General features: G+C 47.3%; 1 protein-coding gene and 1 long non-coding RNA gene across 3 annotated transcripts in view; both read left to right on the top strand.

Moving 5' to 3' along the window:
* Positions 1–2,874, top strand: part of Ergic1 (endoplasmic reticulum-golgi intermediate compartment 1) — a 103,319-nt gene extending 100,445 nt beyond the window's left edge. Inside the window, exon 11 of the mRNA XM_031352163.1 lies at positions 986–2,874. Coding sequence (XP_031208023.1) covers positions 986–1,093 — 108 coding nt within the window. The 3' untranslated portion in view covers positions 1,094–2,874. The remainder of the gene's footprint in view (positions 1–985) is intronic.
* Positions 2,875–9,397: 6,523 nt separating this feature from the next.
* On the top strand, positions 9,398–13,996 carry LOC116078999. Of its 2 annotated transcripts, none has more exons than XR_004113699.1 (3): positions 9,398–9,728; positions 12,345–12,982; positions 13,712–13,996. It is a non-coding gene; the product is annotated as an uncharacterized LOC116078999 (long non-coding RNA). The 2 variants fall into 2 exon arrangements; XR_004113700.1 differs by having other exon boundaries at positions 9,448–9,728; positions 12,345–12,736.
* Positions 13,997–14,302: the final 306 nt, after the last annotated feature.

The raw sequence follows: 14,302 nt of genomic DNA, 5'->3' as shown, positions 1-14,302 counted from the left end.
GGTGTGTCTGAAGACAGCTACAGTGTACTTACATATAATAAATAAATAAATCTTTAAAAAAAAAAAAAAACAGTATCCATGCTGTGGCTGTGGAATGTTCCGACCGTTGGACAGTTGCTGTGGCCGCCACAGCCTCTTCCTCCTCCTCCCCCTCTTCCTCCTCCTCCTCCTCTCCAGCCATCCCCAGCAATGTTAATTTTCACTTCCAGGCTACATTTAACAATATTTGGTGACAGTGGTTGGTGTCAGCAGAGGGCAAGTCCATACAGTTCTGGCGCCTGCCAATGCATGGGATGACTTGCAGTGATGAAGAACTGTCTGGCACCCCTGGAAGCCTCCTTGGTAGAACCCTCTGACTTTGCTGTTTGGAGCTTGCTTGCTTACTACCTATCAGCAGAAGGAATGCCAGCTCCCAAGACTGAGTGTGTCCAGTCCTAACCACCCGGCCATTTGCCTACTCAGTCACAGCAGACACTGGATCTGTCCAATCCAGACTCCAGTCCCAGATGACCTGCATACATACATATGACTTTGGGGGCCAGAGGCACCACATTTCAGACCCTCTATCATTTATATGAAAATAGGACCATAGTAGTGGTTAGTACTACAGGCATCAAGGTCAAGACGGATGTGAGTTCAAATCATAGCTGCTTACTTGGTGAACTTGGTGAGCTTGGTGAAAGTGCCCTCAGTTTCCTCATCTGTTAAATGGGTCTGATAATCCCCTTCCTCCTCCAGAAAATTCATCTGGGAACTAAAGGAGCTGACACAGGTGATAATTGCTTTTATTGTTCTCCAGTTCATCATCCAACAAGTGGTTCTCTTTGATCCCTGAATACCGTCAGCAGCAAGGTGGCAAACGAAATGGGTATCGTGGGCAGCGTGTCTGCATGAGCGCGCTTCTCACGATGCAGTAGAGTGGGTGCCCGCCTGGTGTCCCTCAGCACTGATCTCTGACACACTCTGTTCTCTCACCCCCTTGCAGATCTGTGCCATCATCGGTGGGACCTTCACTGTCGCTGGCATTCTGGACTCCTGCATCTTCACAGCCTCAGAAGCGTGGAAGAAGATCCAGCTGGGCAAAATTCATTGACATCCTGCCCAGCCCAGTGACCGAGGACCAGGAGCCCTGCCAGCCCTGCCTCTGGCCCAGCCCAGTGTGTGTGGGACAAGGGTGATGGTAATGGGTGGCACCAGGTTCCACAGCTACCTCTCTCCCCGTGTTTTAGATAAATTAGCACTGCCTGAAGTCATGTGTCCCTTTCCCTGAAGAGCCCCAACACCAGGGTCAGGCATGGGGAGGTACTCCAGGGATGCTGGTGACCTCTCCTGGGAAGACTGTAGTAGACTGTTAGGGAGTAACCTAGAGTCCAAACAGACAAGATTTCACACAGGCTTTGACAATCTTTAAGCCCCCATCATTTGGACACGCTAATAGCTTGATTGGTCATCCCCCACCCCACCCCCCACCTCCACCCCCGGCAGCAAACCTGCGCTCTCAGCCTTGGGACCACACTGCCCGAAGGTACTGCTGCTTGGCGCTTTCAACATGGAAAGGTACTTGGCAGGGACACATAGATGTGGCACTGTAGTTGGAACTTGCTGCTGCCTCATTGCTTCATGCCCAACCTAGAGCCTGGGTCTTATGTCCTACCCCAACCCTGGCCTCATTCTCCGGAGCAGATGCCCGATTGCTTGACAGAATGGTGAAGACTCAGATTGGCCCACCAGTCCCGAGGCAGCTCACCGGTGCCCCTTCCTCTCTTGTCTTTGCTCTTCTGAATCCCCACCAATGTGCCTCAGCTGCTGTGCTATGTGGCAATAGCATTTCTTGGTGAAGGGGCTGGTTCCCATTGCAAAGCCTCCCCGACCCCCTACAGTTACCTTCTGTGGTGCCAAGTGATAGGCCATGTGACTGGAAGGTCATCCTTGGAAGACCACATTGTACACTTCTGTCTGAACCAGAAGCGTCCTTCCCTGAGAGCCACAGATGATCATGTCTTGGCATCCACCTTGGTCCTAAGGCCTTGGCTGGGGAAATGAAGCAAAACAGCTTCCCTTCGCACCTCTACCTTGCAGGCTCCCAAAGTGCCCAGCATCTAGGGCCCACTTGCTATTGAGATCTTCTACTAGCTGAGCACACGCCAACTCATTCTTAGCCCCAGGGGGCTCCAGTGTCTCCCCCACTTCCTCCTGAGGTAGATCCCTTTCCCGTTCCCCCTTATCCTTCCCTTTTTTTCCTAAGGGGAGGGGCAGTAGTCCAGGCATGAATTCCATGCAGAGAATTTTAGCTGTGCTCTCATGTCCGGAGAGAGAGAGCCGCAGGCCTGGGCTTCATTTATATCGAGATTGTTTGCATACTTTTGTAATGAAGGGGAGTCTCCCATAGGAAGGTTTGGGGTTTTTTTGTTTTTGTTTGGTTTTGTTTTTGTTTTTCTTAAATAATCTCTTATGGGTAGCTGGATTCTCTGCCATTTGTAATTTTTGCCTCTGATTCCAATTAGCAAAATTTCCCTTTTTGTATGAGTTGACTCTTATTGTGTATGTAAACTGCCCCTGAGTTATTTCTGGTATCTGACCACTTGGCTGGATTTATCTTCTTTTAAACATTCTGTTTTACAGTTTGAGAGACCAGTCCCTTTGGTGTGTGAATCTGTCACCTGTGGTGGGTGGGGCAGGGTGGGATGGGGCAGGAACTATGTGGCATGCATATGAGCTGAAATCCCACTTTTGTGAGGACATAGGGGGTGCCAGTTACCCATGGAAGAGACACCTCTGGCCTGTTCTTGTAAAGGTATTCTCAAGGGGACATAGGTTTTGCTTCTCTCCCACCCACTGGGTTCAATTAGATATTAAAAAGCTGCTTTTCAGAAATATTGTTGTGACTCTGCCTTGGTGGTGGCTGGGTAGCCCAGAGTGTAGGGTGGGAATGAGAGTGAAATTTAATTCTACAGAAAGAACAGGTTGACGATGCTGAGAGAGCCAGGTGGTAGCACACGCCTTTGACCCCAGCTGGTGGGAGGCATAGCTAGGTGGTTCTCTGTGAGTTCAAGGACAGCCAGGTCTACAGAGTGAGTTCCAGGACAGCCAGGACTATGCAGAGAAACCCTGTCAAGAAAAACAAGAATAATAAAGCCAGGTGTGGTGGCACATGCCTTTGATACCAGCACTCAGGAGGCAGAGGCAAGAGGATCTATGTGAGTTCAAAGCCAACCTGGTCTACAGAGAGAAACTCTGTTCCAAAAGGAGGAGGAGGAGGAGGAGGAGGAGGAGAGAGAGTCTGCAGAGAACCAAGAGAATCTTGCAGGATATGGTTACAAACCATTGACCTTGAAGAGTCTAGTTGACTTTATCCCAGACTATACCAGTAGAGGGTTGTGGAAGCTTCTAGAGAGGGGGTTTCGTCTAATCAAGTTTAACTATGGGTACCTTAGAGGGAGATCACCCTGGGAGGAGGGGATCCTGATGTCACTGGAGGCCCATGGGTGAGGCACCCAGGCTGCCAATCCATCCACCCATAGAATACTAGTCTTGCTAAAGTGTTTGTTAAAAACAAAAGAATCATTTCCTGTTTGTTCTCAAGCAGTAGCATTTCCAGAAATTTTGAGAGATCTACCTGGGGATGCCACATGTCTGGAAAACAGACCACCAAGAAACTTTCTCCATGGATACTCCTTGGTACAGGATTAATGAATTGACAATGTATTTAAAGTTGACATAGAACATTGAAGAGATAAATTTTCATTTTTATGATTTCTCGTTTTTTTTTTGATGATCTCTACCAAAATGTAGATGAGGGTTTATGGAGCAGGCCCGTGGAAGACTGAATCATAGGCAGGAGGCCCTGGGCTGCAATGCTTCTGAGAGGCAGTGATAGCGGAGCATCCCAGGGAGAGGTTCAAATGCTAGGAGAGATGGGTGTCATGGAGGAAGCTGGGAAGAAGGGAGGTGTAACAGTGGGGCTCAAACGAAGGAGGTACAGCAGTGGCTTTCACTCATGGTAAGTTTTTTATTTACTAGAAACAATGACAAGCCATTAGAAGTCTAAATCCTTTTTTAAGAGAAACATTTTGGGGGTGGAGGGGATGGCTCATCAGGTAAAGGAGCTTGCTACCTGTAGCTGGTCTTTGCTACTTTGTGGGTTCTTCTTTTTCCCACCCTTTATGCCCCCTAGTTTCACCTGCTATCACTACAAAGGAAAGGATAGAAGGGATAGACAAAGAGAGATCTTTGAATCTGATTTTTTTCTTCCTGTTCCTTCTTTGAGCAGGACTACTAAACAACTGCAACCACACCCCATTCCCTACTCTCGAACAACCAACAATCCACCTTCAATGCCTCTTGGGGCCCTACCATTTATATACCCTCTGAGAAGTTCCCAGAATTCTAAATTTCACACAATCGCAGAAGCTATCTGCAGCTGGCAAAACCATGCCTCTGCTAGAGCACAGGGCAGATCACAGTCAGCTTCTGCGGACAGTCGGAAGCAGCCACACCCACCCCTGGGATTAAAGTGAAAGCACATTTTTTTGTTTGTTTGTTTGTTTGTTTGAGACAGGGTTTCTCTGTATAGCCCTGCCTGTCCTGGAACTCACTCTGTAGACCAGGCTGGCCTCGAACTCAGAAATCCGCCTGCCTCTGCCTCCCAGGTGCTGGGATTAAAGGCGTGTGCCACCATAGCCCGGCAAAAGCACATTCTTATATTTTTGTGTTCTTAAACCTAAATTCCAAAATTGTTACTATAACTACCAGTCCTGACTACCCACATGATGGAGGAATTAGCTTCCTCGTTGCCATGGGACATCATGTATGAGTGTATATACACACACAAGTAAATACAAAAATGAAAAAAAAAAAAAAAAGACCTGTGAGATAGGCTCAGCTGGTGTACCTGATGACCTGAATTCAATCCCAGAACCCATGGAAGGAGAGAGAGATCATTACATCATTACAAAGTTTGTCCTCTGACTTCTGTACATGTGTCATGGCACATGACTCCCCCCCCCCCATATAATAATAAATAAAATTTACTTTATTTTCAAACTGGTTTGCAGACTAGAGGTGTAGCTCAGTGTTACAGGCCCTAGGCTTCCCTCCCCCAACCCGCAGCACCTAAGCAACAACCAAAGAAACCTGGTACGTGTTTCTAGAAGGTTCATTATGTGGCTAGACACAGCAGCATGTGAATGTGAGTGGGAATTCGTGAAGGGGAGCATTCTCTGAAGCCCCCTTCTCCTCACAGCTGCTCCCTGCCAGTTCTTTGCTGGTGAGGTCATACATTTCTTTGTAACCCATCACTGGGAGGGCTGGGCGTTCTCAGCATACCAGGAAGAAACACAGGCCTAATTACACCCTGGCCACACAACTAGCAGGTGGTAAAGTTGAAATTCCAACCCAGATCTGCCTGACTACAGGGTTCTGAAGAAACATGGGCGGGGTGGGAGGGGCCTGCCTCAGCCCCAACGTCATCAGAGCTGAGTCAAAACAAAGCCAGAACCGGAGGGAGGAGGATCAGAGCAAGAGGACCTTTTGTCTCTTTTCTTTTTTTTTTTTTTTCCTTTAAAATAATGGTTCTCAACCTTATTAATGCTGAGACCCTTTAATACAGTTCTCGTGTTGTGGTGACCTCCAACCATAAAATGGTTTTTGTTATTTCATAACTGTAATTTTGCTACTGTTATAAATTGTAAATACTTTCAGAGTTGTCAGAGGGGTCGCGACCCACAGGTTGAGAACTATTGCTTTAAACCAATCCTGTGAGGAAGTGGGAACTTTACAAAGCCAGAGCGTTTCCACATGTCCTATCAAAGCTCTTTACCAGCTTTGTGGAGATGCCAAGTAATCACTACTTGATTGAACATTTGAGGAACCCAGCAGGGAAAGACTTGAATGGGCAGTAGAAGAGTCCGAACAAAGGAGCTGTAGAGTGAATGAACTCACTCCCATGAAGGTCTGCTGGGAGGACCACAGTGACCCTGCTGGGCACAATCATGCTGGCACCCTGCCCCAGTGTTTCCATAGAAACATAGAAGATGGCTGATGTTAGGTCCGGTAGCACACACCTTTAATCATAGTAGAGGCAGCCGATAGCCGCCTTTCCCAAACCCTTCCGCCTTGCACACACGGACAGCGGGTGGCACTCCAGTTGCCATGATCTCTGCAACTTAACCACAGCAGCACACTTTTTCCAGATGGAGCCATCCTCCAAAAATCCCCAACACTGATTGCAGAGGCCTCTAGAATAAAGTATAAAGCAGGACCCTGCACTCGTCAGAGCTCCGGTTTTGGACAATTTCTCTTCCATGTTACCAACTCTAATAAACTAGGAATATGCACAGGAGCAGTGTGAAGGTAGCTTTTCCGCTTTGGGCAAGGCATCTTTTCTATATCTTAGGGTCTCCATTTGTTAAGTGAACATTACAACCTCATATCCAGAATCTGGCACAAAGTAGGTGTTCAGCCCATGCATCGTGAATGGATGAATAGGAGGGCTGGAAACGATGAACGAATAATGCTTTACATAGAATAATCACTTGGGTTTCTAAGATGAAAACAGCGGAAACTGGAAGCCCTTTCCCTCCCTTCTCACTACTACAGTGCTCAGGCAGGGGGCTTTACATGGCTGGTGCCTCCTCCACAGCTCAGGCAAACCCAGGGAGGACCAAGACTTCATTCCCAGAGGATGCGCAGCGTGTCTCAATCTGACGAACCTGCAGGTGGCGCCCGCGCTACCACCAATCTTCCAACAGAGAGGAAGGAGGAGCTGAGTTCTAATGCAAGGCTGAGGAGGGGAAGGCAAGGGCCCGGAGGCGGGCGGGTGTGGCCACGGACTCCTGGCGGTGAGCTGGCACTTTCCCAAAGCTCTCAATCAGTTGGTTTTTGTTTTTTGTTTTTTTTTTTTTTTAAAGGCAATAATACACAAAATAGAAATAAACGGTAGAGAAAGCACGCCACACCGTCGCCAGCATGGCGCATCGCACCTGTTTCCATCAAACAAAGCTAACGGTTTGCATCATTGTGATTAATTTTAGGAGTCGGAGCGCTGAGCACCAGTCCCCGGCATAAAAAACCTAGATGTGAAAAGCCAGTAGATGCAAAGACTGTCTTATGGACTATCCCGGAGTGAGCCCACACATCTGATTTCCTTAGGAAGACTGATTATAACTGCTCTGTGCCAGACGCTGTTCTGAACACTCTAGGAAACCCATTTAATTCTCACGACAACCTACTAAGATCATACTCATTTGAGAGATCAGAAAGTTAGGACTATAAAGCTGGCAGTTCCCATGTCCAGCAAGAAAGACACACTGGGGACCACACTTTATGATCCAAGCAAGGGCTAAACAAGCAACAGAGAGGGAGTGGGGGTGGGAGCCCAAACATTGGTTCTCCCTAAAAATCTTGGAAGTTGAGAGAACACTTTTTTAGAAGTTCAGATTTGAGGGATAAGGAAGTGTAAATCAGTGGTAAAGTATGTGTTTAATATGTTGTTTCTAGGTTCAATCTCTAGCACCAATACACTATTCTAATTTAATTTAAAATAATTCAGACATAACACTGACCTTCGACCATGTGTATTTATAGAATTGTAATAGGACCCAAATTTTTGCATCTAGAACTTCTTAGTAATTCTGAAAAAGCCAGTCAGATGGCTTTTGAAAGGTGTCTCATGGCATTTAAAGAATTTGGACAATTACAATCAGCTTGTCACGTGGGTAGGGTTTACCCAAATTGAGCCAGACAGAAGTAGAAAATATTTAGATTTTTTTTTCTAAAAAGTTCATCTATGCTGAATATGTACAGATTTTTCTTTTCATATCCTAAGCAATACAGTACCAAAACTCATACAGCCTTTACATTGTACTAGTTGTTATATCTAGATATGATTAGGTATGCAAGGGGGCATGCATAGGATATACATATGCATATGCATATACATATACACATATATGCAACGTAAACATTATGATGGAATAGACTTGCATATATGGAGGTTCTGTGACCAGGCTGCCGAGAGCAACTGTGCTGTACATACCTGTTAAGTTTCAAACCCTGACTGAGGTGCCTCTTTAACATATTACAGTGTACCTAGCCTCCAGGTTCTCTAGCATCCCTCAGGATGCTTTATAAGGTATGGCTGGCATACCCTACCCTCTACCCTGAATTCGAGCTGGGCTGCTTCCCCCAGAGACTCTTCCCCATATAATCCAGACATTTTGGTTACCCACCCTTCCTTTTTGTACCTGTGTCCTCCAGACTGCTGTACTTGGTTCCCCCCTCTCTCTCTTCCCCTTTCCCTTCCCATCTCTCCCCATGGTTCAGGGTCAATTCTATTTTGGATTCTCCTAGATGTGTCTGCCTCTGGCTATCTCTCCCTTTTGTCTACAATAAACTTTCTCCTTCATTTCTAGGAGTAGTCATGTCCTTTTCTTTTTCTTTTTCTTTTTTTTCCCCCCATTCGATACTCAGGTAATTTCCACAGACTGCTTTGGGGTGGGCAATTGGGGGTGAGGTTTGGGAGTGGGGTGTATAAGGATGGAGAGAAACTGAAAAGACATCATCAAGGAATTGGGGTTGCGTGTGGCTCAGTGATAAAAGGGTTGCTGGGAAATAGGAGGTGGGTCATAGTCTTGATAAAAATAATTTTTTAAAAAAATGGACTAAAAAAGAAGTTGAGAACCATCTCATGGGCAGGCAGCTGTAAATCTCAGCTGCAGCCCAAAGGAGAGAAGTAAGAAAAGTCCGAGAAATGGTCTATGAAAGCAACGGGCCGGGCAATGGAGGTCTCAAAGCAGCTTGTGCAGGGCAGGATAAAAGGGTGAGGGAAGCCTGTCTTCAGGGAATAATGCTGCCTAAGGTCAAGTTAGGCAAGCAAGGTTGGCATTTTTAGCCGTCTACTAAGCATCTTCCCTTTCCTTTGAGATTTTAAATTTTAAAGGGGGACAATTCGCAGTGCTCCCCTTTCTCAAAATCAAGGGAACAGGAGGTGGGAGACGGAGCAGAACTGGACAGAATCCATCCTCAGTGGTGTTCGAGTGAGCTAATGCCTGTCGAAGTACCCAACAGATATATCTTGGCTGGTTGGTTGGCTGGTTTATGAGAGAGAGTCTCATACACTCCAGGGCAGCTCTTAACTTTGGATCCCCTGGGCTCCACCTCCCCAGTACTGGAATGATAGGAATGAGACATCAAGCAAAGATAGAAAGGGTCCCAAAGCCCTGGGTTCGGTCCCCGACATAAAACCAGAAACTGAAGCCAGAGAAGCATCGATGATGCTTTTACAAAGCGCCCTACAAAGCGGTTCCATGCCAGCCTGAGGACCTGCCTACCCCGAGAGACCACGGGGAGACTCAACTCCTGCCGCAGGGTGCGCTGTTCCGCTTTCCTGAGGCAGGAAGCGCAAGCTCGTATCCCTTCCGTGCTTGGGCTACAGGAAATGTCATTTCCGGGCCTGCGCACACGCCACCGGAACCGGAACCAGTGAGTGAGTAGTAGTGGTTCCTCCAGAACCCAGAACTTGCCCAAGCCTACCTCCTGAACGGTTCTTTGCAGGCGATCACCAGGCAGTTCCATCCCTTGGGACCTCGGACCGCAGCATAAGCCTCAAACGCCATTCCAATGCTCCTTCCCACATGCTCCGAAAGACCATGTCTTCCCGGCTGTCCAAGAAACTGCGGCAGAAGTAGAGCGTCTGCTCCATGCCCATTCTCAAGGACAACAAGGCCCAGGTACATCCAAGCGTCCTCGAGTTCTAGTTACTCAGGGGCATATAGCTCATTTTCTCAAGGACAACAAGGCCCAGGTACATCCAAGCGTCCTCGAGTTCTAGTTACTCAGGGTCATATAGCTCATTCACCCCCTTACCAAGAAATCCTGCAGGAGTCACATACCCCAAGACCTCAGCAAGGCGGCAGAGTGACTAGACCAGAGCCGCTACAGTGCATTGAGTCCCCCTTGCCCTTGTCACCAGCAAACTGTCTCCAGGTACTGCTAGATGATCTTCCCCAGTTGAGAACCATTGTTTTAGGGAATGAAGTGAGATAAAGTGAGGGGCTTTGTGTATTGGACATCTGATGGTCAAGGGGTAAATTAGTAAGGAAATATAACTGGAGTGAAGTGGAAAGAATAAGGACAGGGCCAGTGGTAGGCAGGCCGGGCTGAGCAGTTGCGAGTGTGCACTGCTCTTACAGAGGATGTGAGTGTAGCTCCCAGCACCCATGTCTGGCAGCCCACAACTGCCTGTAATTCCAATTGCAGGGGGATTCCGTGCCCCGGGCCCTATGGACACTGCAGTCATGTGACATACACAGACTTATACACATCATTATACACATGCCTTTAATCCCAGCACTGGGGAGGCAGAGGCAGACAAATCTCAAAGCTTGAGGCCAGTCTGGTCTACAGATCTAGTTCAAGGACCGAAAAGCTATATAGAGAGACCCTGGATTTAAAGGAGAAAGTCAAGAGCCTTCAGGCCACCGAAACCTTGGAATCTCTCTCCTTTGCAAATAAGCTGGAAAATTCATATTCTCTTCTTTCTCTATATATCCTTCCTGCCACTGCTCTGTTCACTATTTCATAGTCTGGCTTCTCAAAAGAGTTGACTATACGTGCCAGGCATGGAGATCTATACTTTTATTCCCAGCACTCAGGAGATGGCAGATCTCTCAGGCCAGCCTGGTCTACAGAGCAAGTTCCAGGACAGCAAGGAGACACTGTCTCAAAAGACAGAGAGACAGACAGACACAAAGAGAGATAGACAGAGAGGGGCCTACACTGTGCTCCTATTCACTAGTGGATGCTCTGCAGTCCCATCCCTGTCCTAGCTGCTTAGGCTGGGTTTATCAGTGACCCGTGTGGCTAAATCCAGTGGCCACATTCATTGGAGATGGCCCCACCACCTCCACGTAAGCATGCTTACAGTTGCTGGCAATGTCTCAGACTCCTGGTTATTTCTCTCCTCTGATCCCTGACTCCTGAAGTTCAAGACCTGGGACTGGTCTAATATTTCTCTACCTATACACATACATCAATAGGTAGCATTCTGGAGCTGTTGAGATGGCTCAATGGGTAAGAGCACCGACTGCTCTTGTGAAGGTCCTGAGTTCAAATCCCAGCAGCCACCTGTAATGAGATCTGATGCCCTCTTCTGGTGTGTCGAAAGACAGCTACAGTGTACTTATTTATAATAATAAATAAATCTTTGGGCCGGAGCGAGCGGGGTTGACCAGAGTTAGCAGAGGTCCTAAAAAAGTCAATTCCCAACAACCAGATTAAGGCTCGAAACTATCTGTACAGCTACAGTGTGTACTCATATGCATAAAATAAATAAATAAATCTAAAAACAAAGTTAAGAGAAGAATAGGTAGCATTCTATTCTCCGAGCTTAAGCTGTGTGCTTTATGGTAGCACATGTGGATTTAATTTGAGTTGTGATGTCACTACTTACAGTAAGCTGGGGTTTGTTTGGTAACTGTGCTTGGGTGCAAACCTGCTAGGCAAGCACTTTGCTGCTGAGACTCGAGCTCAGACTTCTAGGACAGTCTTGGTCCTAACATTCCCGCTGCTTCTAAAAATCTAATTTTCTTCTCAGCTTCTATATCTTAATAAGTGACATGTCTAACTAGATGTCAAGACTTGACCTGACACTTAACCATTGCAGTGAGGTCATGTCCCTGTAATCCTGACACTCATTGTCCTATTGTGACAAAAGCCATTTGTATCAGCTTAGTCACTTCTCATGTCTCCTTTTCTGATCAGTGATGACATTTACATATTTCAAGACAGGGTACAGGGTTTCTCTGTATAGCCCTGGCTGTCCTGGAACTCACTGTGTAGACCAGGCTGGCCTCGGACTCAGAAATCCGCCTGCCTCTGCCTCCCAAGTGCTGGGATTAAAGGTGTGCACCACCACCGCCCAGCATCCTTGTTAACTCTTTACTGCCTCTCACACTTAAGCACGGTGTGCCAGAGTGGTGTCTTGTTTGTTGGCTAGTCTCAGTTCAGATCCTGGCTCCTAAGAGGGCACTGTTGAATAGAAAAAAAAAAAAAACTTATTAACTAGTTGAATATAAAAAGTATGATACAAGCCGGGCGGTGGTGGCGCACGCCTTTAATCCCAGCACTTGGGAGGCAGAGGAGGCGGGTTTCTGAGTTCGAGGCCAGCCTGGTCTACAGAGTGAGTTCCAGGACAGCCAAGGCTACACAGAGAAACCCTGTCTCGAAAAAACAAAAAAACAAAACAAAACAAAAAAAAAACCAAACAAACAAAAAAAGTATGATACAAAGGAGCTTAAAAATATTCGTACCTCATATATGTGTATATGAATTGTGTTTTCTTTTAGATATGAAGAAACTGAAACTCAAGTAATACAGAACATGTAGCTGAGCATGACGTTGGATTTATGATCTTCCTGAGTGCTGCAGTTATGGGCATGTGCTACCATGGTAGACCTCCGCAGTGCCGGGGCCTGTGGGTTGTAAGCTCATTCCCCGCCGCTGCTGACTTCACTCCCAGCCACAAGTAGTTTTTTGGTTGTGGTGCTGGGGTCTGACATAAGACATCAGGCAACTACAGGACAAGTGTACAGCACAGAAAAAGCTAGCTAGCTCTGGCTGCCAAGACGATTTTGTTCAGAAGTTTCTGTGTTCAGCCCACATGTGCCTGACAGCTTCCTCCATGTTCTGTGCTGTCCAGGTGCTTTGAGGAGACCACGGAAGTCAGCGGGTCAACAAGGTAGTCCTAGTGTGCAGGGACCAGTGTGTCACCTACATCGAGTGAGTGTGCAGGGACCAGTGTGTCACCTACATCGAGTGAGTGTGCAGGGACCAGTGTGTCACCTACATCGAGTGAGTGTGCAGGGACCAGTGTGTCACCTACATCGAGTGAGTGTGCAGGGACCAGTGTGTCACCTACATCGAGTGAGTACAACATAAGACGGCCAAAGGCACTGCTGTCTACATGGGCATCCAACCTGGCAAGGTAGGGTTCCCTGGCTGGGTGAGGGCATGTCAGAGCTTTCTGAACAGGTGGTGGTGCCCAGGCAGGCTTAGCAGCATCAACAAGGGACTACAGCAGCAGTTTGCAACCGGTGGGTCAAGATCCCACAGGGGTTCCATCTCAGATAATTTCTATTACGATTCATAACAGTAGCAAATTTTCAGTGATGAAGTGGCAGTGAAATAATTTTATGGTTGGGGTCACCACTGCATGAGAAAATGTATTAAAGGGTCGCAGCATTTGGAAGGCTGAGGGCCACTGTTTTAGAGGTGCTTCTGTCTTGCCATTCCTGATGATGCTGTACCCCAGGTGGATGGCAAGAGGGCCCATGAGTTCTAAGTACCACTTGTTCACTAGGAAGAGTCCTGAGAGAGAGCTCTGTTCCCGGGCTCAGCTAAGAAGTGTGTTTTCCTGTTGACTCTCATTTCACATCTGTGAACTGCATGGTTAGGGTCTCATCTTCTTAGTTCCTGCATTGGTACCCAGCAGCTGGTAAGAATCCAGATTTTTTTTTTCTAAGCAGTGCCTCTTGCCAGCCAGGGATGGAAGCAAAGTTTCCATCCCTTGTCAGCACATCCCTGAAGTGTGGGAACCTCAGAAAATCCAGGGTCTTGAGGCTGGCTGGCAGGAGAAAGCCAAGGGACGGTCCGCTGCTCGGGATTATGGAGATTATACATTCCTTCCACTCACAACTCTGTTGTCTCCTGACAGGTGCTCATCACCGCACTGGAACCAGACAAAGACTGGAAAATAATTGTTGAACGCAAAGCCAAGTCTCCAAAAATTGGGAGAGAAAAAGTTGGCCAATGTAAGGAGCTCACTGAGAATGCAAGAGTGGACATAGGTGTTGCGCAGCAGGGCCTGACCAGAGAGCCTTTGAAACCTTTGGCTTCTTTGAAACCTTTCAAAGTATAAGGTGTTTTACTACTGACTCTGTAAATCTCCTTTTGCAGTTTTGATAATTTATGAATAAAAATTGGAACCATCTCCTAATTCCACATGGCATTTCCATTATTTTACAAGTAAACCCTCTGTCTCTCAAATATTTATATGTGGAGCAGCACAGTACAGTGATAGAATCTCATTCATTATACCTGAGGAGAGGGCAGGACAGGGCAGGGCTCTGGTTTCTGAGGCAGGGGGTTGCCTGATTGGTATGAGGACGTAGGCTGGCACCCTCAGAAACCACTGGTTTCCTACTGCTGCTGGTCTGCACTCCAGGCCTGGCAGAGGGTCCTCGGGCTTCCTGACTGCTGTTCCCATGTCTCATCCTAACCATATAAACCAAGACACAACACAGCG

This window comes from Mastomys coucha, unplaced genomic scaffold (assembly GCF_008632895.1).
Source record: "Mastomys coucha isolate ucsf_1 unplaced genomic scaffold, UCSF_Mcou_1 pScaffold5, whole genome shotgun sequence".
Lineage (NCBI taxonomy): Eukaryota > Metazoa > Chordata > Mammalia > Rodentia > Muridae > Mastomys > Mastomys coucha.
The sequence above is the reverse complement of the archived record's forward strand: the minus strand, read 5'-3'. Positions and strand labels throughout refer to the sequence as shown.